The following is a 25,767-nucleotide window of genomic DNA, read 5'->3' as shown; positions in this document are numbered from 1 at the left end:
CATCCATGGCCAGCACTGCCCGTGGCAGGTGGAAGGCGGGGGGGGGGGGCACCTGGGACCACATCTACATGGCTCTACCGAGGTCCGGGTCCGCCAGTTTTGTTGCCATTCTCAAGTTGTCAAGGGATGGGAAGGTGTAATTTTTTTTTTCTGTAAGGTCCTGAGGACTGATGCTGAGTTGTGTCCCTCCCTTCCTGCAGCAAGCTTCCTAGAGGAGAACACCACAACCAGGAAGTTCCTCAGGGGACTGAAGCCAAGGGGATTTGTTTCCCACACAGAGGAGCATGTGGAAGACTGGATAGCAGACCTGAGAAGGTGCCAGAGGCCCCATGTCATGTGGGAAGGGTCTACAGGCAAATGACAACCATAGGAGGGGATAGGCACCATGACCTTCCTGGTCCATGGACACACAAAAGGGGTCCTTGGAAACTGACTGAAGGGCTCACTGATGACTAAGTAAAGCTCTCCCGTACAGTCATGGCTGGACGTCTCTCACTGGATTTCTTTTCATGCTTCCTCAAGCACTCTCTGTGGTCTCAGGGGGGAACCCCAAGCACTGGCCACAGGGGAAGCCTGGGAAGCCACACAGTTCCCCACTAGCTCCTGTTCTTATGGTCTTTTCTGTATGCAATGACTTTGGTGTTTGAGGTGTTAATGAAAATAAGTGATTACAACACACTATGTATACGGAGATGATGGCCCTTCTGGTTGGGGCGGGGGCTGTGGTCACAGAGCCAAGCCCAGGCCTCCCTGGGCCCATCCAGTGTATCAGTGTGGCTGGTGCTGTGTAAAAATAACCCAGAGGCATTATTGACGAGTTATTATTACCCCAGCCTGGCGGTCCATGGCGTTTCTGAGTTGTGTGCTTGCTAGACCGCGTTCCCGCTGGCCGCCCTTGGCCTTGGAAGCCAAGCTGGGGCACTTATCGATCAGGTTAGCTCTCAGTGAGGTCCCTCTCTGAAGAGGTTTCAGCTTTTCTCCTGCAGCTATTTTTAGGGACCTGGGCTCTACAGATGGGGCCCGTCTCAGATGACTGCATGTGGCCATGATGCCACTGCTCATGGGGAGCCCAGGCTGTCTGGAGTGATGTGAAGTGGCTGCCTTCTCCTTCCTCACCCTGAGCAGCACTGGCCTTCACTCATGGTGTCCTGCTGGGATGGCAACCTGGAGGCTTCAGGCCCACTCAACATGTATTCTGGGTGTTTCTAACCTGCTTGCTTAGTAATAAGGTCATAGACCAAAGATTTGAAACCCCACTATTAAACCTTGGTCCATTTGAGAGCCAGGCATGAGAGCTCATGACTGTTGTCTTAGCACTCTGGATGCTAAGACAGGAAGCTTATGAGTTTGAGGCTAGATTGGCTTATATAGAGAGACCTGGTTTCAAAAAACAAAGGCTGGTAATAGCCACCAAGCCTGACAGCCTGAGGTCAATACCCCGGACCCTCATGGTAGGAGAGAACTGGCTTCTGCAAGTTGTCCACTGACCTCTACATATGTGCCCCTCCCCAAATTCATGAAAAAAAATTTAAATCTTTGACCTCTTTAAAAATGTAGATTCATGTTGGTTAGAGCCTAGAGGACCACTAGCTGAGGGTGTGTTGGCAGCTTCCTTGGCTGGCTAAGTTGGATACAAACTCCCAGAATGGAAGAGACAGCTGAGACTGGGCCATTGGTCCCCTACCCTTGCTAGCCAAGTGTCAACAGTCTGTGCTGAGTGACACGTGGAAGGCTTTACCCCAGGACCGAGCCTGACTCAACAGCCCTAAGAAGTTGGTCCTAGGGTGAAGAGTCCGGAGACTACAGGGACAGGACATAAGAGTCAGCACGGACCTACCTCAAAGTGGATGGCCCCGTTCCCATCAGCATCGAAGGCATTGAAGAGGAAGTGTGCATAGGTGGTAGCATCTAGAGGGAGAAAAGGCAAGGCTGGAGTTGGAGGGCTTCCTGGAAGACTGTTTGGCTCTCACATAGTCCTGCCTGGAGCTTCCTGCCCAGTGGGAGTTCCTCTCTGGTAGGTCAAAGGCAACATCAGGCCCTCCAAACAGGAAGGGTTAGGAAGGGGTGTCTAGGAAGGTAGGGGTGGTCATAGGGCACCCTCCCCAGAAGACAGGTGTAGTCATGGCTTCCAGGAAGTGGGGGAGCCTGACCTTGGACTTACCTCCCTGGGGGAAGAACTGGGAATAAATGAGTTTGAAGGTGTCTTCATCCACCAGGCCCGTAGGACACTCCTGCAGGGGGAAATCACACCTCTCAGTGGCCTTGGCCACTCCTGGCTCCATGCCTCACCTCACGGGCTGACTCCTCTCCAGCCTCTTGGGAGATAATCACGACCTGAGGCACAGTTGGGCCCCTCTGAGCCCTGGGCTAGGGAAGCTCTTTGTGGAGCAGGCAGAAGGTCGTGTAGACAGGGTTGTGGAGGCTGCTTCCTTCATGACAAGGCTATCCCAACTGATACAGCATCTGAAGCTCTAACAGAAGTGTATATAATATCCATGCTGACTCCCGCCTCCCCCACCCCCCATAGCTCTGTCACAAATATGAGCCCTGCAAAGGCCCTCTAGGGTATTTACTGTACTCTGGAGAAATTTCTAGGTCTCCTGGGTTGGAGACAGGAAGGTGGTCAAGCTCCCTGGAGACTCTGATGGAGACACGGGGACACTCACGTTCTTGAAGCCTCGGTAAAGGGACTGCAGCTCCTTCTTGGTGAACTTGGTTTGGGCCTGTAGCTGGTCCAAGCCCTCTGGCTGATGGCGCACCGTGGACAACTCCAGTTCACTGTCACTGCTGTCTGAGGAGGACACACCCAGCAGGGAGAGAGACATGTAGTGTGGGCCAGAGCCAGGACACAGGCAGAGAGAGAGGGCGCAGGGAGTCTGCTTGTGTGACTGCCCTGTACAGCCATGCTGGTTGTTAACGGCGCAGATGAAGAGGCTGTGACAGAAGGGAACCCTTAGGAGTTGTCTTGTAGGTGTTCTAAGTCTCTCTTCCTGTCACCCTGAGCATATCCACTCCTCAGTCACATGGGGAATGGGAGTAAGAGGGAGACTCTGAATGGGGGAGACACAAGAGAAAGACCTGATGATAAGATACTACTTTTACAAACTATCTCTTCCATGCAGCCCTCTTTGATTTCACCAGGAGTGGGAAAGGCATTAGTCTACGCCAGTCTGATGAGCTTGCCGCTTAGTTGGGTAGGGGCAAGGTCTATCCTCATTCCTATTATTCCCACTTCTGTTAAAAACAACACACCAGAATGTGAGCCGGGGCTGCCTTGGGGTGAAGTGAGACTTCTAGTAAGCTTTTCTGGTTACCAGACTCCCCACCCCTCCAACACACACACACACACACACACACACACACACACACACACACTTTCTCGGGAATGCTTCATGTTCACAATACAAAGCCAAAGCTGTGGACAAGAGGCCTGCAAGTGCCTATGCCTTGTGTGTGACATGTTCTCAAAATGCTATGCTTTCCACTGACACAGGTGACCTGTTATATCACAGCTATGTTTCTACCAACAAAGGAGGTTATAGACTGCACAGCCATGCCTGCTGGGCCTGGGGCAGCCGTCACACATGGCTCTGCCTGGTGTCAGAAGCACCTGATGTTTCCTGGTTAACTACATACCCTGGTTCCTTGGTGAGGGCGTTATCTCTTCCTTCTCTTATGTTTTGGTACTGTGTTCCTGCTTCATTTAGAAGATGCACCCAGAGAGAAATTCCCCAAAATACTTCCCAGCCCTGTATGCTTACCCTCCTGCTCCATGATATGCCCCTGTCCCTAATGAAGGTGAACTCTGCCATGTGGGTGGTGGACACTGGTCTTCAAGCCTGTAGTTCCTTCTAGTTCTTTTCTCCATGTCTTTCTCCTTCTCTTTGGCAATTCCTACCTTCATATGGATGTAGTGGTACTGAATTTGTTTGTGGTATTAAATTTGAATACAGCATCTTATGCAGGATGGACAAGCGCTCTACCACTAATCTCTAGCCAAGCCCTGGAAACTGTTAAACCTGACTACCTATCAAATGAAGCCTTGGCCAGCCACATGAGAGCCAGCAGTGCCATTCTGGTTGTTGTCCCTTAAGGATCTGTTCCCAGATGGGAGCACTGTACTGGGATGCTCATAGCAGCAGTGAAGGTCTTGTTTGTTTGTTTCACTTTGCTATCAGATGGGGAGCTGGAGACATCTTTGTCTATCATAGCAGGATAAACAGACAGATGTGTGGAGGACATAGCCAAGGAGAAGCCTTCAGTGTGACCTGCACAAGCAGCATGAATGCAGAAGGAACAACTTTGCCTTGGTTAAGAGGCAGACTTTTCAGACTGGGTGATTAAAAACCCTGAACTAAACCAAACCAAGCCAACCAACCACCAACAACAAAATGCTGTCAGAAACGAGAGCCTGAGTACAAAGGCACAGGCTGGGGTAGAATAAAAGGGCAAAATAGAAGAACGAGATAGCCAGAGATTTCATGATGAGAAGATTACTTTATCCAGAAGATACAACAGTACAAAACTTTACTGCACCACTTAAAAATAGCTGCTAAATACCTAAAGCAAAGTAAATAAGTAAATAAAAAATCAGAACTACAGGAAGGAACAGCCCAACCATAGTTGAAGATATGAACATTCTTTTTCAGCAAATGGTACAAGTAGATATAAAAGATTCAGAAGCTACTATCAACCAATTTGGTCTAATTAATATTTATAGAACACTATATAGAGATTGTAGAATACACATTCTTTTCAAAAGCCTATCCTGTGGTTGCCAGGATATACCAGATGCTGGTACATAAAACAGATCTGGCCGAAATGGTAATAAGTTAAAATTCAAATAAGAAATGCTTAGAAAAAAATTCTTAAGTGTTTGGAAATGAAACAATATACTTGTACTAAGCCCACGGGTCAGAGAAGAAAAATTGCAAGGTAAAGTCTGAACTAAGCAATAGTGAAAACACAGAATGCCCAGAGAGAATGCCATATCCTTTAGATTCTTCTACCAGAAAAGAAGATAGGTACCCAGGCACAGTGGTCCATGCCTGTAATCCCAGCATTCTGGGGACTGAGGCAGGAGGATTGCTACGAGTTATAGACCATTTCAGGTTACAGAGTAAAACTATCTCAGAAGAAGAAGAAGAGGAGGAAGAGGAGAAAGAGAAGGAGGAAGAGGAGGAGGAAGAGGAGGAGGAAGAAGAAGAAGAGGGGGAAGAGGAGGAGCAGGAGGAAGAAGAAGAATAGGAGGAGGAGGAGAGATGAAAACCAATGATTCAAGCTTCCAGATCTAAGCTTTTTAGCATCTAAGGAAAATCTTAGTTGGTAAAGTACTTGCCGTGAGAGCATGGGAACCTGAGTTACACATGTGCCCAGTGAGGCAGCTCCATGAGTAAAGAGGCTTTGCAGGGCAAGCCTGAGGACTTAAGCTCGACTCCTGGGAACTCACACATAAAGTCAGATGTGCTATAACATTCTTCTGTAATCTCACTACTCATATGGTGAGGTGGGAGGTGGGACAGAAGAACTGCTTGGAAACTACAAAGCTGGCTATCCTGAAGTCCACAGAGCATCAGAAAAACAAGAGAAACTCTGCCCGAAAACAGGGTGGAGGATAAGAACTGGCTCCTTCAAACTGACCTCTATACATGTACCATGGTATATGTACACACAAGAACACACACACTGAGACACACATACACACATACATATACACATATAAACAGACAGACAGAAAGACACACACACAGAATAGCAAAAAAAATTATAAATTCAAGGTAAATAGAAGAAAGGCCATAAATAAAAGTATAGTGGCGCTTGAGTTGAGCCAGGCATGGTGACTCATACCCTGTAAATCCAACACTCAGGAGCCTGAGGCAGGTGGATATCCCCTAGTACAAAGCCAGACTAGGCTACAGATCCTAGTCTCAAAAAACAAAACAAAACAATAAAAAACAAAAACAAAATCAACAACAACAGACACAATGATAAGAGAAAAATAAGATTAGAGCTCAAGAAACAACAAATAATAACAAATAATACAAAAAATAACAAGTCAACAGAGAAAGGCCAATGAAACCATTATGAAATCCAGTAGGAAGTCATAAGCTAGGAAGACATTCTAATGCATATGAGGGCTCATCTACAGAACATGTAATGAACTTCTGTAAACCAACAGTAATATACCTGATAACTCCATCTTGCCCAAGAGAAGATCTATAAGTGTGCAGTACAAGAGTTGCCCTTAGCATCAGGGCATCAGTCAAAGAAATGCAAACGAGCCCATGTAATCTGCAAGCCTTCCAATCATCTGCCACGTCCATGGGTACCACTGAATGTTGGTGAGGTGTGAATCTCTTGGGAGATGGTAAGTACAAAACAGTGTACGAAATGGACCACTGCTTGGTGGTTTCTTAGGAAACATTTATCAAATTTGTGACAACAATCACGTGGGATAAACAAGAAACACGAAGTCCACAGGAAGGCTTGTGCAAGGATATTCAAAGAAGCCTGATTCTTACTAGTGTATTCAATGACAACACTGAAAGCTGCCTGGTCAATAGAAGCATGGAAGTGTGGCCCATTCATTATAAAGGAACAGCGTTCTCTATTAAAAACAAACAAGGGGGAGGGAGGGGCTGGAGAGATAGCTTAGTGGTTAAGAGCACTGACTGCTCTTCCAGAGGTCCCTAGTTTAATCCTCAGCAACCAGATAGTGTCTCACAACCACCTGTAATGGGATCCAGTTCCCTCTTCTGGTGTGTCTGAAGACAGTGACAGTGAATTTACATAAAACAAATAAATACATCTTAAAAAAATAAACTAGGATCCATTCATATATGGCAACACAAAGCCATCTCAAAATGTTATACAACAGAGAGAACTTTTTCTCAGCCCACGTTCAGTAACATGACCCCATATGGGGCTACAGGCCCCAGTTTAAGACACTGTGTTCTAGACCTAAGGGAAAGTAAGCACAGACGTACTTGGACAAAGCCTAACACTAAGTCTTCCTGTGAAGATCAAATGGGTCGTCCAGGAAAGAACTATCAACCATGTGTGCACATGTGTGTCATGTGTGTGCACGAGCACACAGAGAACAGAAAGGGCCTGGAGCTAATGTCACAGGTGGTTTTTAGAAAGAGGGAAGGGGGGATTGAAAATTAATAATTTAATGACAACAGTCAGGCGTGGTGGTGTGTGCGATATTGTGAAAGCTAGCCAGAGAGGCAGAGACAATTTGTGGCTAGTCTAGGCTACCCAGCGAGACTGTGTCTAGAGAAACAATGGGGGCCAGTAATGCTTCCCTGACCCCCGGTACTCTGAAAACCAAGTTCTCAAAGGACCCCCAGCAATTGTCACACCACAATCCACACAGTAATTTTGGTCTCAGAGTTTCATGACAGCAATGTTATAAGGGAAGACATTTCACTGTGGAAGCTAGACACAAAATCTTGACCCAAGATGTTGTTAGCCAGCTGTGCCCAGCTGTGCTTTTGTTTTGTTGCTGGTTTTTAAAATATATGGCAATTAGGATTTGGAAGATTCTAAGAAGGGAAAATCATATGACTGTCTTACTGTGGGGTTTGCACATGTGTGATCTAGCACTTGGGAGGCAGAGACTGGAGGACGGAAGCTCAAGGTTACCCCTGGCTACGCAGAAAGTCAAGGCCAACCTGAAGTGTGTCAGCCTGTGTCTAAAGAAGAACTGAGGAGGATGAGGTGGAGTGGGGGGGAGGGAGAGGAAGGGGGGGGGGGGGGAGGGGGGGGGGGAGGGGGAGGAGATGAGTTCATGGAAAATCAATGGCAGCTCTCTGCACCAGTAATAGCCACCTAGAAAATGCACTAAAAATAACAGGTAACACTTGGACGAGGAGAAAAACTAAAAGGCATTGAAGTAGCCAGGGAAACTCAAAGGATCTCTACACAGACAGACAAACCTCCATGCTACCAGAGCCACGTGACAACAGCACAATATTATAAAGTTGGATACCATTACAAATACACCATTTATCCTCAAAGTCATGCATATGCACAGTCAATGCAATCGCAGTCAAACTCCAGGCTGGGGTCAGGGGAGATGGTTCGGTTGGTGCAGGGATTGCAGCATTCCAGCATCCACATAGAAAGCCAAGTCAGGCAGCTCATGATTGTAATCCCAGAGCTGGGAGCTGAGATGGTGGGATTCCTGGGGCTCTCTGCCCAGGTAGTCTAGCTTACTTAGCTGGTAAGAGATGCCATCTTAAAAAACAAGGTGGCTGGCCCCTGAGAAATAACTCCTGAGGTTGATCTCTGGTCCCCATGTATACACAGACACACACAGACACAGACACAGACACAGACACAGACACACGCATGCGCACACGCGCACACACGCACTGAAATCCAGTTAGATTTTTCTAGACCCTTGATATACTTAGTCTGAGTAAGGTGTTTTTCCCATTAGAAATTTATCTTATCAGTCTATTGCAGAGCTACCAAAGAGACTGTTGCACAGCTGGAACCAGGAGGAACCCACTCACCAGCCACCCAGGGAGCTCTTGGAGACAGAAGTATTAAGGTGGATTCCACAGTTTGTTTAGTAGGGAGTGTTGGAAACTCGACATCCCATCCATATGCAGAGAGCAAAGCTAAATCTCTTCTTTGTAGTGCACATGGCCAGATGACCAATGACCCAGGAGTAAAGGGAAGTGACAGAGTTGACATCAGATGGAAGCAGACACTGAGACCAGCACTAGTGGGGCTGAGTCCTGGACCCATATAATCCAAAGAAAACTCACTTCCACAGTTTCTTCTTCTCAGGATGCCAGGGGTAGCTTCTGCAAACATGCTTGCCCCTTTACCTGCCCCTTGTCTACTACAAAATCCAAAGTGATCAGACAGTGTCCCACCCTGGCTCAGACTTCACCTCTGACATCTCTCCACTTTCTCCACTCAGCTCTACTGTCCCATGTCCCCCCAAAACCTACCAGGGATCCTGTCCCTGGCTGTGCCTCTGCTCACACATCAGTCACCTTCTCAAGAAGACAACCACACTGCATCTACCCGGATCCTGCTTTAACTCCTCAGCTTGGCTCTGACTTGTTAGCATATGCCCTATTTCTGTTTTCTGTGCTATGGATTGGGTGCCCCATGGTCAGACTGGAGATAGGGTATGCTGGAGGGCATTGCTGTGGTATCTATGACTGTTCTCCCCCCCCCCCCAAAAAAAGGGTTTGGTTCCAACAAGAGAAGTCAAGAATAAAGCAGTCTCCGGCAACAAAATGGGCCAGAGTAGGGAAGAAGAGTATTGGTTAGGATTCCTCAGAATGGCAACAGAGCAAGCAGATAGCTATATGGCTTTCCAATGTCACTTAAACTCCAGGATGTCCCCAAATCTACGAATCCAGCAGAGCACTAGGACATGGGGAGTGCTCTATCTCTGCCTGGCAGGTCCTAGCAACCCTCTCCCTATTTCTGCCCAGGCAGCAGGACTCTTGCTGAAAAACTGAACTTAGTGGATTAGAGGCCTGAATTCAGACCTTCATGTTTTCAAGCCAAATGCTTTTCCAATTTACCCAGCCTTGAAGGTTTTTTTTTTTTTAAGTCTGAAGTCCCACAGCATCTGAGATGTTACAGGCTAGGCTTTTGTTTGTTTGTTTGTTTTGATTTTTTTCTAAGGGCTTGTTTAGGGGTTCAAGAGATCAACATAGCTATGTGTGTGCCCTTGACTAAAGATTGTTCCTCCTCTATTTGGTCTGAGGCCAAAACATACAGGAGGGACACATACAAAATTATGAGGGAGGAAGGTGACACCTGCCTAGCCAGCCAGCTCAGCCTAATCAATGCTGTGATCAGTAGGTGGCAGATGGTGCAGCCAAGTCACCCTCAAATCCAAGCCAAGTTTCCTCATCAGTACATAAGCTGCACAGAGAGGTCCTGCCCTGTCCTCCATGTGACTCCCACTATACACCGACCACTGGTAGGGGCTTGGGAAATGTGGGGCTTGGATTTGCTGAGTGGACCCATCAAGGGCCTGGGTGAGGATAGGGAAGGAACCTTCCTAGCCTACCCCAGTAGCTGAACTCATCCAAGCTTCCTTGGACAGTCACTGATACCTTTGAGCGGCTGCCCTGGAGACCCCTGGAGCTTGCCACAGGAGAGAAGACAGAACCAAGAGCAGAACCTCCCTCGAACCTCCTCTTGAGTCGGCAGAGGATGGCAAAGTTATTGCTTTGTGGCATGCTTCAGAGGTACTGCCATGCCCACTGTGACTTCAACCCTCCCCTGTTCTTCCTCCTCCCCACTGCTGCTGAATTAGGGCCCCTCAGGGTACAGAGCACACTCATGCATCCCATAGTGACCTGTGTGTCAGCATGTCTGGCTAGGGGAAGGCAGAGCTGGTAGAAGGAACAGATTCCCTCAAATCACCATGACACCTGGCAAAGTTAGGATTGAATCTGGTGTTTAAGAACATCTCAGTGATCACCAAGAGGAGAGCTCATGGACTCGTTCACACGATGCCTTTGGATACAAAGTTTAATTTCACTTATTTTGGGAAATTATAAAGACCTTAGTATGGTCTCTGCACCAGTGACTTGTATCATCCCACATTGTGGGAAGCAGAGGAAAACTGGTGGCTTTGAGATAAACCCAATAAGGTCTATTGTGAATAGACAAGAAAGTGGTCCTAATTATAGCTGGGGCTTCACCTTCCCAGCTTCTTGCAATGGCTTCTCAGGTCTCCATGCAGGGACCCTTCTGTCACACACTTGGCATCTGCAGCTCTCCTTAACAGTGGAGTAAGATTCCACAACCCCTTTCCTCACATATCCTTCTTGACTCTATAGCTAGAACTGCATGATGACATTGCCAAGTACGGCTGTCCAATTGGGGTACAGCCTGGTACCCTAAATTTGCAGCAGCTTTCCTTTGTTTATTTGTTTTAGGAGCAGAAAATTCCTCAGGTCTTTTCATTGCCCAAGTTGGAAGCTTAGCTGCCTGAGGTCTTTCCCTGAAGGCACTGCCCCCCCCATTCCATTTTAGAACAAACCTTTCTTTAATCTTATCTCTTTCAGAACAAGCCTAGGTTCTTTTTCATTTAAAACTGTATGTTTTATATTTGGTTTTGCCTTGCTTGCTCTTTTTCACTGCAGAACTTTATAATAGTAATCACTAATAACTGCATGGCAACGTCAACATTAGCTGTACTGAAATCTCTGTCAGGCAAATCAATCCTTTCTAACTTGGCCTCAGGCAGATTCTTAGGACAAGGACTGAAAGCAGCCACATTCTTCACCAAAATACTCTAAGAATGGAGTCTACTCCAGCCGCTAATACTGTTCTGAAACCTCTTGAGCTGGGCCTCCACAGGCCAGTCTTTTTAGTTCCTACTAAGATGGCCCAGCAAGGCCTGTGTACAGCACTCAACAGCTTTCCTAGTCCAGAGTCCAAAGATATACCTCCACTTCCTAGTGCCAACTTCTGTCTTAGTTACTTTTCTAATGCCGTGATAAGACACATGACCAAAGTAACAGATGGAAGAGTTTATTGGGGGCTTATGCTATCTAAGTTAGAGTCTATAATGGTGGAGCAAGGACATAGTGGCAGAAACAGCTAAGAGCTCACATCTTGATCCAAAAGTTGGAGGCAGACAGAGGAGGTGGTGGTGCAAGCGTTTTGAAACCTCAAAGCCTTCCCCCAGTGACACATCTTCTCCAACAAGGCCACCTCTCCTAATCCTTCCTGAACCAACTGGGGACCAAGTATTCAAACATATGAACCTCTAGGTTCTCATTCAAACCACCACAACACCCATACACATGCAAAAAAATTAAAAATCTTTTAAAGTACTCAAGACTGGGTACTTGATGAAGAGAATTGTTTGGCTCATGATTCTGGTAATTGAAGGATCCAAACAAGAGGGTTCCTGGTGAGGGCTCCTCTGGATGCATTATAACGTGGTGGAAACCAGGGATTCAGAGTCAGGCTTGCTTTTGTATGTTTCTGTTCCTTTGGGAACTAACCAGGATCCCAGGAAAACTACACTGATCCCTTTCAGGCTTCATGTGGTGAGATTTAATGCCCACAGTAAGAATGTAGGAACTGAATTCAACTATGGTATTCTGAGGGGAAGTCTTGGATAGTGACTGGGATAATGGGCTCAGGATGGAACCCCCATAATGGAATCTTGGTGGTTTTGTTTATTTAAAAAAAATATACACACACACACACACACACACACACACACACACACACACTGTAGGTGTTTTCAGACACACCAGACCAGGGCAATGGATCCCATTACAGATGGTTATGAGCCACCATGTTGCTGGTTTCTGGGAATTGAACTCAGGACCTCTGGAAGGGCAGTCAGTGCTCTTAAACACTGAGCCATCTCTCAAGCCCATTTTGGTGGATTTGTAAGGAAGAGACCTTAAGAGAAACTCATGTAAGTACCCTGTCTCTCCCTATGCAATGTCTTGGACTACTCAGGGGATGCTTCCAGTAAGAGCCTATCACCAGGCAGATCTCAACCTGGGAAGCTTTGGAACAGAAGGTAAAGTCAAACTTCTGTCGTTATAATGTCCCCAGTCTGTGGGACTGTGAATATAGACTAGATAGTCTAGTCTAAAAGATACTAGACTAGTCCATGGAACACCAGTTGTTTGCCAGGTAGTTCCAAGCACACTGAGGCCCTTAGTGATGAGCCCACAGGTGTGTGTGTGTGTGTAGTGGTGGGCTGTGAGAGGCAACTGGGTACCTGGTCAAGCATACTTCAAACCCTGGAAATCCTAAAGGGATGGTAGGAGTTTGGCATCGCTCCTGGGACCCCTGGTTCCTTTCACATAGTTTCAGCCCTCCACAGTCCCTCCCAAAGAGAGTTTTGTAGCCATTGGTCATGGTCACATAGCACAGGTAAAAGGCGTGACTATAGGCCACAGAGCCTTAAGAGATCTCCATATTCATGAGATACCTAAAGGCCAGAAGGCATAGCCAATTAAGAATTCCTTCCCAGAGCCCCCTCCTCCTCCTCGAAAAAAGTATTTAACCTCAAGCCCACCCTGAGAACCTGGGGTATAGCTTCATCCATTTTCCACTATGACAATAAACATTTTAAGACCATGGACTACCTCTTGTTTTGGGGGGCCACCATAGGGAACCATGGAGAAGGTCTTCAACTACCGAGCTGCCATCTAATCTCCTGCTGACCACCTCTCTATGTGACAGCCACGGAGAGCCAGCCAAGACTCAGCCAAGTGAGTTGCTGTGACAAAGAGCCCTCTTCCCCGAGGGACAAGGGACACTGCTGGAGCTCATCCCCCTTGCCCCTTCGCCTTCGGGTCGATCCAGCCCATACACCGCCTCCCCCTCCTCCTGCCTTGGTCCTTCTTGGTTCCTGAGCCCAAGGATTTGAGACCAGTCAGTTCCCATCCATCCCCTTGGCCCAGGGATTCCCCAACCCAAGAGCTCCAGCCCCCAGACTGTGTTCTCCCCATACCTGGAGTGGAGCTCTGGGGCTTCTCACAGCCTGATGTCGGCCTGGCATGCGTGGAGTGAACTCAGTCGAATTCCCATGTCTCTGCTTCCCCGAGCCACGGCCCCAGCCCCTTGGAGTGGCAGACACGTGGAACTCACAATTCAACCCACAGAACCCACACCCATGCATAAACTAAAGCCCAACAGGTGTGGACAGGAACATAGGGACTTAGAAGGTAGTGTCCTTTTTAATACAGACCCTGGTATCCTATGATGGAAGAGTCAGGGGCCTTCCCAGAGGAGATACACTTCTCTCCAAAGCCCTCCCTACAGATGAGGAGTTGGCTTAGATTGGGGCATCTCTCTGCCACTCATCACTGGCCAGTGTTCTTTCTAGGACCAGTTTCATCTTATGTCATGCTGCCATCTGGCCAGAGGGTCTGTCCTGAGAGTAGCAGGATATGTAGCAGCCTCAATCCACTGGAAGCCAGTAGCACCACCAGATGTTGGAGAGGAAGAAGGAAGACACAGCATCAATGCCAAGCCCTGGGCCATGAGGAAGACAAAGGGCTGAGAGTAAGGAGCTGCCAACCTTGCACCCAAGCTACAGAGATCCTGGCTGTCAGTTCCCATCTTTCTACTCTTTCAAACTTTTTAAAAATTATTATTATATGCCACCCCAGTGAACCACACAGGGGAAGAATCTGCTGTGATTCTCATTTCAAAGACCAGCAAAGTAAGCCCTGAGGTTAAAGGCACAGTCACAAAGCAAGCTAATAGCCAAACCAAGTAAGAAGGGCCTGGAGCCTTAGAGAGGTACACCCAGCCCAGCCAATGCTCTCTCTCTCTCTCTCTCTCTCTGTGTGTGTGTGTGTGTGTGTGTGTGTGTGTGTGTGTGTTTGTGTGTGTGTGTGTATAGGGGAAGGGACACCTGTGCTCTGAGTACTCAGTGTTAGTATAATACCTTCCTCTCTCTTTAGTTTGTACCTGGCCAGAGGCCTTTCTGTGGAGCAGGTGTGTGCATACTAGGCCACAGCAGTGTTCACCCAGAGCTTCTGTTTCTCTGGGACCTGTCAGGCTCCAGATGCTGGGAAAATTGCCCCTCCCCCTTCATGGGAGGGGCTTCTCTCTCCTCAGGGCACCTACAGCTTCGCTCTTCTGTTGTCTTGATCACAGCCCTTTCATTTTATCTCCAAGGCTTAACTGTTGGCTAGAATATACCTCCTGTCCTAGCAAGACCTCATTCAGCCTGGGAGGCTCTTACGCCCCAAACACTTCCAGGATCTCACCACTGACCCAAGTCATAGGGTCCGAGATGGAGGAGATCCAGGTCTAGGCAGCAGACTGCTGCAGATCTTCAAATCACAGAATGGACATGCCATACCCCTATTCAGTCAGGGATCTCCTGTGAGGTACCTAGGCTGTCTCAACTCCACACTGGGAAGCCTAGCCTCCTGGACAGGTCTGATCAGTAGTCATGATATCCAATGAGAGTCAGAGTTCTCAGGGCAGGCCAACTGACAACAGGACAGCCAGGACTGGAAGGCAAGAGTGGCAGGGCTGGAGGGCACAGGGACTTTGGGAGGGGCTTCAGCAGGTAATGGGATGACAGAGAGCCTCAGATGAACATGGGGCTCATAACCACCTTGTCAGCAGCATCCTCCCAACCTGGTCCCTTGCCCTGCTCACTATTTTCCTGTCATCTGTTAATGATGGCACCAGCCCAGCCCTTGAGCCTGGTTCCTTATTACCTCAGATCCTTGGTGATGTCTTAGTCTCACACCTCTGTGTCCTCACCATGTGCCCATAGCAAACCTTCCCTTAAGCCACACTGCAGATGGGTACAGCCTCTACCTCCTTCATGATTCCACTTGGATCAGTCTTTTCCAGTAGAACCCTGTGCTAGGCAGAATAATGGCTCCCCAAATTGGTCCAAGATTGGTGCCTGGAAACTATGAGCATATCTGGTCACGTTCATTCCAGCTGCAGATGAAGGTAATTAAGGTTGCTGCCCAGTTGAACTTAAAACAGGGATGCAACCTGGATCATGCAGGTGTCTCAGAGTAAAGCAGAAGGGAAACCGGAAGAGAGGCTGAGACAGAAGGCCCTGTCTGATGTTGTTGAAATGGAGGAAGAGGCCATGAACCAACAAGATGCCTCAAGAAACAGGAAAAGGCAAGAGAGTATTATTCCCAAGAGCCCCAGTGGTGGCCCTCCCTTTTACTCCTTGATCATCTCTCCTCAGAGCAAGCTCTGGCCGCCCTTCCTTGGACTCAGAGCCTACCTACTTGCTGCACTCCCACTGTAACGTCTCCAGGATGGCTGCAAATGCCTCCAGTTTGACCTGGGACTAAAATTCCAGCATCTTTCTCTACCTGGAAATGTCCATGACTTTTTTTTCCCTGATGGATGTCAGTATCCCAGCTGAAGAGTATGCCCACCCAGAGTTTTGTCTTCAAACTGGGACATGTTGAGTGGTCTCTTGAGATAGGTAAGAGACAAGCTGCTGGGTCCTACATCCAGATGCCATAGGTTTAGGGAGGACCTCAAGATGTGTGTGTGTGTGTGAGAGAGAGAGAAAGAGATAGAGATAGAGAGATAGATAGATAGATAGACAGATAGAGAGAGAGAGAGAGAAAGGGAGGGAGGAGAGAGGGAGGAGAGAAGGAGGGAGGGAGGCAGGGAGGGAGGGAGGGAGAGAGGGAGGGAGGGAGGGAGGTGCTGGAGATTGAACACAGGGCCTCACATACACTAGTCAAAATGCTCTCCTACTGGGCTATATCCTCAGTCTGTTTTTAACTTTTTATTTTGAGACAGGGTCTCATCAAATTGCCCAGTCTGGCTTTCAGCTGACTATAACCTAAGGAGTCACTTATGTTCCTGCCTTTGCCTCCCCTGAAGCTGGGCTTATAAGTCTGACCTACTAGGCCTGACTGGATGTTCATGTCTAACAACCCTGGGGGATATTCCTGCCACTGGCCTGGGACACACTGAGAAACCACAACTGTTTATCCTTGACAGTTTTGTAACTGTGAGGTTAAGCCCGCCCGCCTCTGAGAGCTGGAGCTTCACACAGAGATTGCAGACCTCTCTAAGAGTAAAGTTCTTAGAGGGGAATGTGCCTAGAAACCTCAGGCACTTAGTATGCCTGGGGTGGACATACTCAGCGTGCTTTTCAAAGACCCTCAGATATTACACTGAACAGCCCCATTGAGAACCAATGTCCCACCCAGGCATGGTGGATAACACAACTACAATCCCAAGATGGGGTGGGGAGGCAGGTAGGGGCACGAAGATCATAAATTTGGGGCCAATTCAGGCTACCTAGTGAGATCCTATTTAACACTTCTTCCCCAAAATACTGGCCAGTGCCCCACATACCTGACCAGGCCCCCCACATCCAGTAACACCCCCCCACACCAGCACTGAACACACACCATCTCCCAGCCTCTGTACACTCAGCAGCAGATCCCACTCCTGCCACTTAGAAGCCCCTTCATGCCCAATCGGATCAATGTCTCTTCTAGGATCTAACCTCAGGCTTGGTGGGCAGCAGGGGCTGGAGGCAGAGAGAAGGCTCCAGTTTTCTCTCGTTGTTGAGAAGATTCCCTCATATTGTCAACAAATCCTCACTAAGCAGCTGTCTAGTCCCAAGTATGGTGCCAGGTACCGGAACTATAGTGGGCAGCACATGGCCACGTCCCATGCTGTTGGCACCTAGCAGATTATTAACTGACGAAGGAATTCAGGAAGCCTCCCTATTTGAGTGTGGGGCTGTGAGGAAGCCCAGGTGCATGGGAGTTGAGGCTTCTGTGTGGGGAAGACAAAGAAGTACCTTACCAGTACCTCAAAGACACCAGGGATGCAGCAACTGGGGCACCCTCTACCAGTGCCTCAAGCAAGGCTCAGGGAAGAGCCTCAGAGAGAGACTTGGGACTCCCCATAGTCCCAATGTCAGCCAGCCAGGGAAAGCTATCAACCCTGCAAAGTTAACTTCACGGCTTTTATAGACTTGCCAGGCCAGGCCCAGAACCCACATGCCAGACACCACTTACACAACTTTTAGCCCTTCAGCCCAGTCTGTGCTGGGTCCTGGTCCCAGTGCCCAAATAGAGTCCGCTTCGTGACCTTCAGTAAAACTCCGGCTCTTCAGTTCCTACCAGTCCCGACGGACTCGTCATTCTGGTTTCTTACAGATGAAAACCGCGGAGGCTCGGCGAAGACAAGCAATAGGGCCAATTGCACATGCGCACATGTGGCACGGCCAAGGACCAGGAGCACAGGCCGCCTTTCACCCCAGCAGCATGCAGACCAGCTCCTACCCAGTTAGATGGCTGGACTCAGGCTCCTCACGGCACATCTGATGCTTCCTTAGCTGCTGCTGGCCACTAGGTGCTCCAGGCTCTCAGCTGGCACCACTCCCCATCAACACAGAACATCTAGAACTTACAACTCCCCGCTCTGACCCAAGCAGGGGGGAGGGGAAAGCTGTCTCCACTCTCCACGAGAAATGTGTTAAACCCTGGGTCACTTCTGTTCTTACTAGTATCCCGCTGATGGAGGTGATAGCATAATACTGAGCGAGCAGAGTACTGACCATGGAAGCCTGACATGGCACTGGGAGCAGGGGCAGGAGTTAAGTCATCAGACCCAGTTTACAGATGGTGCTGCAGAGGCTTGGGTCAGTTAAAGGGGCTTTACAGTTTGTAAGGATGACGGGATCCCCTTTCAGGTCTCATTGGCTCAGCCTGTGTGTTCCTCCGCCTGCATCATGAGTCCAGAACTCCTAAAGGCACATGTGGGATAGAAAAGTGGGATATCTTGAGCTTGAAGGGGGCTGGTTAGCGTGTCAAACAAACCATACACTGTCTTAGGAATACTGTCCACCTTGTAAAGACAGTTTTCCTGAGAACTCACAAAGCCAAAGTTCAGACTGCCCCACACCTTGGTGGGAGTGACCTTTGCAGTGTTATGGAAACGAGGCTGACTGGTGTTTCTGGACACGGGCAGGGGTGAGGGTCCAAGAAGGCATGGGAAACAGGGATTTGCAATGGGATGGTCATGACTTCCTGCACATCACATGACACACTCTCCAAGCTTCCAATAGGAGATGTGCAGAAGGTGACAGACACAGGAAGTCTTCTTGGAGGCATGCAAATCCCTCTCTGCCCCTGCTCCAACCCCAAGCACCCTCACATCTTCCCCACCAAGCCCATTGCCAGGGTCTATCTCCAGCCAGGCAAGCTTGGGCAACTAACTCTCCTGCCCACTAGAGCCTACGAGCCCAAGGCGGTGGTGATTTAATCGACTTTTTCTCCCTGGTCCTCATTTGCAGATTTAGAAAAGAGGCATGAGGGAGTCCATGGCTTCTGTGGGGCGTGTGTGGTGATAGGTTTCTAGGAAAGGACCAACTCTGCCCTCAGGAGCAGAGTAGAGTTATGCCTCACACCCTGGACTGCCCTTTCTGGCCCTCATCAGCCCTTTGCAGAGAGTTGGGACCCATTCCTATGTCTAAGAGGATGGTAGGCAGCTCAGAGACAGGAGCAACTTCCCTCCCCCAGTCTCTGGGTTCCATTCCCAAGAATTGGGGCCTGGCAAGGTCGTCAGAGTGCTGAACCAGCAGGATACTAAACCTCCCTTAAAGCAGCCAAGGGACCTAGATGACCTGAAGCCAGCCCCTTTCTCTCAGTTCTGAGGAGCAGCCAAGGAACCTAGGTGACCTGAAGCCAGCCCCTTTCTCTCAGTTTTGAGGAGAGGGACTACGCCTGAATCTTTAGAACAGCTGGAGAAGTTATATATCTGGTGTTCCCTTCTCTTAGCCCAACTATTTGTCCAGAGATGGCCCCTCCTCCTAACCTGCCCAGAAGTGGTAGCGCCCTGCAGTTGGTATTCATGTCCAAGGATATTTGTCAGGGGTTTCAAAGAGATGGTCAGGACTGATTTAAGAGTAGTCTGTTTTCTCTGTTAATATTTTATTAGGACAGAAATGTGGCTGCGGATTTGGTTACTGATCTTAGGGACAGGAGTTCTGCATGGAGACAGGGAACTGGACACCAAATGGAGGGCGAAAGGGACAGTCTCAGCACTGGCAAAGGTCTCAAATCACTTGCCAATTTCTGGTACCTTGGGTCCTGGGTCTTTCCTGGCACCTCACCCTGGGCCACCTGCCTCTCCCAGGCGGCCCAAGCCAGAGGCAGCTCGGACTCGCAAAGCCTAGGTCAGCTAGGAATGCTCGCTCAAGATGTCACCCTGCGCATCCCTCCCATCTACGCCAACGCTGCAGTCCGGTGGTTTGGTCGGTTCAGTCCGAGCTCTCTCTGCCCTCTAAGTCCAAAACCCTGCCCTCCCCAGCCAGGAAGGGGCGGCGTCTGAGCCGAGGCAACTATCCTTCTACCGACCCCTGGCCTCCCCGGGAAGAGCCACAGAGGGGCGGGCGGCCACATGTTACCTTCCATGGACATGGGTTCCAAGATGCCGAACTGCTTGAGGACGGCAATGAACAGCAGCACCACCACGGCCATGGCGCACAGCTCCATACCCTGAATGCCCATGGCGAGCGCGGCTGGGACCGGGGCGCACCCCTCCGCCGTGCGCTGCCTGGAGGCGCCGGGGCCGGAGCCTCCTGCCCGGGCTCAGGGGCGGCGGCTCACATGCCCCGGGCAGGCGGGGCTACGGGTGTTGTTGGGGCCAGGACCCCGTGGAAGAGAAGGTGGCAGTGAGCAGAACCGGTCGTGATGCTGGAGCCCGGGCTCAACTTTCCAAATTAGCCACCAAACTTCGAGGCGCGGCGGCGGTTGCAGCGTGGGGATCAGTGTGAGCCAGCAGTGCCCCCATTCCCCGCACGGGGCATCACGACTTTGCCGCCCCCTGTCCTGCCCCGAGGGCTCGGGGCCACACAGGCGGGGGTCTCGGGCGCTTCTGGCCGCCCCAGGCTCCATCGCGGCTCCCCGCGCGCTCATTGGCCTAGGCGCAGCGACCACTCTGGGACTCGTCCCTTGCGGCCCCTCCTTGCCAGGCCAGGAAGAGGAGGGAGGGACAAGGCCCCGCCCTATACGGTCCAGCTCCAGACTGAACTTGGCGCGTCGCCACCGCTCCCCCGCCAGCCTCGGGGAGGCCGCGCGGTCTGCGGTTTCCCCACCCGCTGGAGGGAGCCGGGTGCTCAGGAGGAGGGGCGCAGTGGCCACACTCTCTGCAAGTCAGTGGGAGGGGTGCGGAGGATCCGGGAAGCCCTGAGTCTCCGGGATGTTTCCTGCAACTTAGCCCACAACCTGAGATTCAACTTGATCCGGATCTACCCCTCTTTGAAGATAGAGAAGTTGATATCCAGAGTTCGCCAGTTCTGGAAACCTGCTTGCGCTCCCGAGGCTTTAGGAGGAAGCTCTGGCTTTGGCACTGGAGCCTCCTGAGCTGAGTTCAGGTTCTGACTGCTGTATGACTTTGGTCGAGTCTCGGACTTTCAGCTTTTTCCATAGAGAGCCGATTTGCCTTTCTGGACGTCGGGAAGATCTAAGCTGCTGCTGAGAGCTGTGCTAATTAGTCTGTGGGTGTATTTCTTCCCTTTAGGGCACTGGGTAGGGCCAAGGAAGCCGTGGAAAAGAAGGAAGAGGGAGGGGAAGGCGGGGAGTGGCAGGGCGGAGTCGAGATGCTCCAGGCTGCGAAGCGCCTTCGCGTGCTGGGCGCAGAGCTGACTCTCTGCTGCCCCCCAGCGGGCACAGCGCGCCTCGGGAGTCACCACCAACCCAGAGGGACTAGGTGGGAAGTGCTGCCGCCGACAATCCCAACCCCTTCTTGCTGTTTTAGCAGGAGAAATTGAGAGCCGCTTCACGCCTAAGGGCATTGTTCCCACCCGCAGCCCAAACAATCTCAGCTTGCGTCTAGGATCTTACAAACTACTCGCCCATTTATTTGTTTTTTGTTTTGTTTTTTCGAGACAGGGTTTCTCTGTATGGCCCTGGCTGTCCTGGAACTCACTCTGTAGACCAGAACTCGCCCATTTATTCAAAGAGCATCAACACAGTGTTTAGTCCTAGGCGCACAGTGTTTAATCCTCGGGTGGGGATGGAAACCCTAGCAGAGCCCCTGTGCCCACTCTACCTGGCCCGGAGCTCACATATCTAGGTCATGCTGTTGGATATATTTAAAGAATTCCTACAGTGGGCATTCCTCATCTTCCGTTTTATAGACCTGGAAACTGAGGCCCAGGAGGGAATTACTTAAGGGGAGCACAGGTGCAACGCCAGCGGGTTAGATTCTGGAACCGCGCTTCACCGATGGGAGCCACACAGCCTCACTAACTTAACCTGCTTAATTAAAAGCCGGAGTTTGGGGAAGAATTTTAAGGAGCTGTAAGTGAACGGCTTTTAGTTCAGGTTAATTGGGCTGTAGTCTCCATTGATTAAGGCCAGAAAGCTAGGCAGAGAGGCCGAAATCACCAGACAGCTCTGCTGGAGAACTCAACTCGCTAAAACGTTTAAAAGGCCAGAAGGTCAAGGGTCTCCTGCGCCCTATAAATTACACACTTAAGAACCAAGAAATACCCAGCCCATGTCTCTGTTAGTTTCCATATGGCGTCAAAGTCTTGATAGACTTTCCTAGAGTCATAGCCTCTGTAAGTCTCAGTTTCCCCATCGATAAAGTGGGGACGGTGACTAGCCTCTCTAGGGGCTCAAAAGATCCAGTGAGACCACGGGTGGCCCCTGAGTGGGCTGCGTTTCTCCCGCCCAATGATTTACACTCAACCCAGCTGTGCAGGAAGACAGCCGTATTAGGTGAGGCAGAAAATCCAGCATAAGTGGGAAGCCGACTGAGCCCTCTGAGCCTCCTGATGCTGGCACCCACCGCTGCCTCCCTGCCTCAGTTTCCCTTGTGTTCCTGAGCATCTTCAGATGCCAGTGTAAGCGTCAGTGGCTGCTCATAAGCACTGAGCTATAAGCAAGTCATCGATCCCCTGGTTGTGCAGTGTAAAATATTAACGACGCCTAAGTGGATCCGAGGCCCGAGAGCGCAGTAGCCCTGTGATATGAACAGCCTGGGCTGCAGCCCTAATGGATGGAAGTGGAGTCCCCAGGTCTCTCCGAGTTGGACCCTGTCAGCCTTGGTTCTGACCGAGGTCCACTGACGCTAGGCGACGGTTCTCTCATATCCTTCCCCAGACTAAGCGCTCAAGCGGCTTCTCTAAGCAAGGAAAAGTCAGGCCACGCCTCCTGACGGCCACGCCCCCAGGGGGCTGTTTGCTTTGGCTAGCAGTCAGCCCTCTCTTGTTCCCGCCCATGCAGTCACATCCCTGGAAGTGGCATCACTTGCATAACCTTTGGGGAAGGGATGAGAGGGCTAAGGTACCGGGAGGGTATGGTGGTGGGGCGGCGGGGGTCGGGGGGCGAAGTGAAATCTCTGTAGGAGAAGATGAAGGAGTCACAGAGGAGCAGCCCATGCTTTCTAAAGAAGTTGAGGGACAGAGCTCCTTTGAAGGCCTCGGATGTGTGGGGTACTCAGGAAGGTTTGAAAGCCTGGTCTGGTTTAGGGAGTTACCAGACGAGGCAGGTTGGAGTCCGCAGGGGTTGCACTTGAGGTCATAGTGTCGTTTTGGCCTGGAATATTGAAGCTGCTGCCTGGTGCTGTCTCCAGGAAGCCTACGAAGATGACACCAGCCATGCTTGGTGGCCTTCCCTGCACTCCCTCTGCTTCGTTTCTGGCCACTCTCCACCTCCTATGTCCCTCTGTCTCTTATTCCTCACGCAGCTCTGTTGTTAGTTTTTCAAGGCTGGGGACCTGAGAGTTTGACAGACATGACACACTATTTCCTACTCTAGACACCAAGCTAGCCCAGACTCCAAAGGTTCTGACTCTTATGGGTCTGGACCAGTTCCATCTGAGGACCCATTCCCTGGGACCAGCTCAGCAAGCTGTACTGGTCCCAGCTCTCCGGGCAACAGGGTTCCTTTAGTTCTAGTTCATTCTACTGGGTAGAACAGGCAGGCATTGTTGAATGAATTGTTCTTATGCTTCATAGACACTAAGCTACCCAGGAGTGGAATTCCACAAGCAAAAAAGGTCCCTCACACATGGTGTCCTGGGTATGTCACAGCCACAGCTGACCTCTCCATCCCCTCCAGCCTGTGCCACCCCCAGTCTTCTCCCCTATGCCACCCTCTTCCCATCCCCCTCTGTGCTCTGGCACCATGCCTCCATCCCCCCCCTCAGCCACACCCCTTCCCTCCCTCCTGGACTCCCAACAGAGATACCTATCTCCTCCAACTCCTACTGCTCTACTCAGCCACCAAAGCCACCATCTCAAGATGGCCATGGGATTCTGTCCTTTTTATGTTAACTCTGACGGTGGCTATGCCTGCTTGTCATCTCCATCTAGACTTGGTAACTGCACCAGGATTGCTTTGCCTTTTTCACACTCTTTGCTCCTGAAGCCAGGATGGTGGTTTTGGAGATCTGACTAGAACTGGCCTGTGGCCCCAACTCCTCTGTTCACCTCTGCTCTGCCTTCTACCACTCCAGTGGGCAGCTCAGGTTAGATACCAGATGGGACCAGGACCACAAGAGCCCTACAGGAGACTTATGCAGTCAGTGGGCACCCTGAGTTGGCAACAAGAAGCCTGAGAATGTTGTCCCCTAGGGAGATAAGAGGAAAGAGGAAAGCAACAGTAGTTGCTGTGTACCTGGATTCAGCTGTACCTGATAGCACTGTCAAATTCTACCTTTCAGTTATGAGTTAGTAATCCCACCAGTTATTGCTTAAGCCAAGAACTTGAGTTAGGTTGCAGTTACCTGTAACCAAGAGAATCCTAATTAATACATTACTTACTAGTTATGAAGGCCAGACTCTCAAAAAGGGGGCCAGTGAGAATACAGAACTGGAGGTCTAGGGCTCAGAGAGATTAGTGTTGATGCTTAGCTTCCTCCTCCCTCTTTTTTATTTAGTCAAGGCTTAAGATGTGCTCACACTCAGGGTGGGTCTTCCCTCAGTCTCTGGAAACACAGGCGGATTCACAGGTGTGTCTCCCAGGGAATTCCCAATCCAGCCCTGTTGACAATGAAGGTGAAGCAGCACAGCACAGTAGGTGAGCCTCCCTCCTGTTCTCTTAGATTTCTCACTGGCTGGAACATATACATGTTGACGAAGGGCCTCACACATGCAGCTCCAACAGGATGAGGTCCAGGGGAGGGGAAGACAGAGCCACAAGGAAGAAAGGATCTCAATGGACAGTTGCACAGGGCAGGGCCCCAACACACCAGAGATGCTCATTTGAGTATTTAGGTAGAAAAGCCAATATAGTGTGTGTGTGTGTGTGTCTGTGTGTGTGTCTATGTGTCTGTGTGTGTGTGTGGTGTTTGCATGCACACATGCCATAGCATATATGTGGAGGATAGAGGACAATTGTCAGGATTTGGTCCTCTCCTTCCACCATGTGGGTCCCAGGGACTGAACTCAAGTCATTAAAGTCTTGGCAGCAAGCACCTTTACTGACTGAGACGTGTTGCCAGTCCTAAATCTACATTTTTTCACCATTCCTTGGTACCTCAATCCTCTTGAACATGGGGAAGGAGAACCTAAGCAATGGCAGGACTGGCAACAGACTTAGCTCAGGACTGAAGATACCCTTCAGGCCCACACACACTCCACACAGCAGCTCTTTAAGATCCGGGAACAGCGGTAGGCACAGGGGAGTGAGCCTCCTGAGAAGGGAGCACATGAAAGAACATTTATCTCATCATTTCAGTCAGTATACTGCCCTAAACGATGGCGCTCAAAACCGCCTCATGCGGGTGTTCACAGAGATGAAGGAACTAGATCATAGAGCAGGGGCGGTTTGAGAGGTTGGGATCCAGGGAAGGATGGAGCCACAGAGTTATGGGATAGGTGGTAAATGTCTCCTGAACAGCTCACATGCTAAACCATGACTGCTCGTCTGTGGTGCTATCGGGAGGCAACGGAACATTTAGGAGGTGGGGCTTCATTGGACAAAGTTATGCCTGTCTTTGTTAGGGTGTCTAAGGCGGTGAAGAGACACCATGACCATGGCAAGTCTTAAGGGACACTTAACGGGGCTAGCTTACAGCTCAGAGGTTTAGTTCACTATTGTTATACAGGAAGAATGATGGCACGCAGGCAGGCGTGGCACTAGAGAGGTGGCTAAGACTCCCACAGCTGGATCAGCAGGCAGCTAGCCTGGGCCTGGCTTCAGCATTTGAAACCTCAAAGCCCGAAAGACCCAGCATCTGACAACTCTAAAAACAAAACTCAACATTCTCTCTCTCTCTCTCTCTCTCTCTCTCTCTCTCTCTCTCTCTCTCTCT

General features: G+C 50.1%; 1 protein-coding gene across 4 annotated transcripts in view; it reads right to left on the bottom strand.

The window, feature by feature from the left end:
* The window catches only part of Kcnip3 (potassium voltage-gated channel interacting protein 3), a 64,744-nt gene that overhangs the window by 4,644 nt on the left and 34,333 nt on the right, over positions 1-25,767 (bottom strand). For 3 of the 4 annotated variants that reach the window (XM_028754545.1, XM_028754548.1, XM_028754550.1), the window contains 3 exons: positions 2,667-2,791; positions 2,162-2,231; positions 1,838-1,908 (listed from right to left, as the gene is read on the bottom strand). In XM_028754545.1, the coding sequence (XP_028610378.1) occupies positions 1,838-1,908; positions 2,162-2,231; positions 2,667-2,791 (266 nt within the window). The remainder of the gene's footprint in view (positions 1-1,837; positions 1,909-2,161; positions 2,232-2,666; positions 2,792-25,767) is intronic. The other variant, XM_028754537.1, reaches the window with a different exon arrangement.

This window comes from Grammomys surdaster, unplaced genomic scaffold (assembly GCF_004785775.1).
Source record: "Grammomys surdaster isolate TR1022 unplaced genomic scaffold, NIH_TR_1.0 129, whole genome shotgun sequence".
NCBI classification, from domain to species: domain Eukaryota; kingdom Metazoa; phylum Chordata; class Mammalia; order Rodentia; family Muridae; genus Grammomys; species Grammomys surdaster.
Note: the sequence above shows the minus strand (reverse complement) of the source record. Positions and strands in the feature narration are given on the sequence as shown.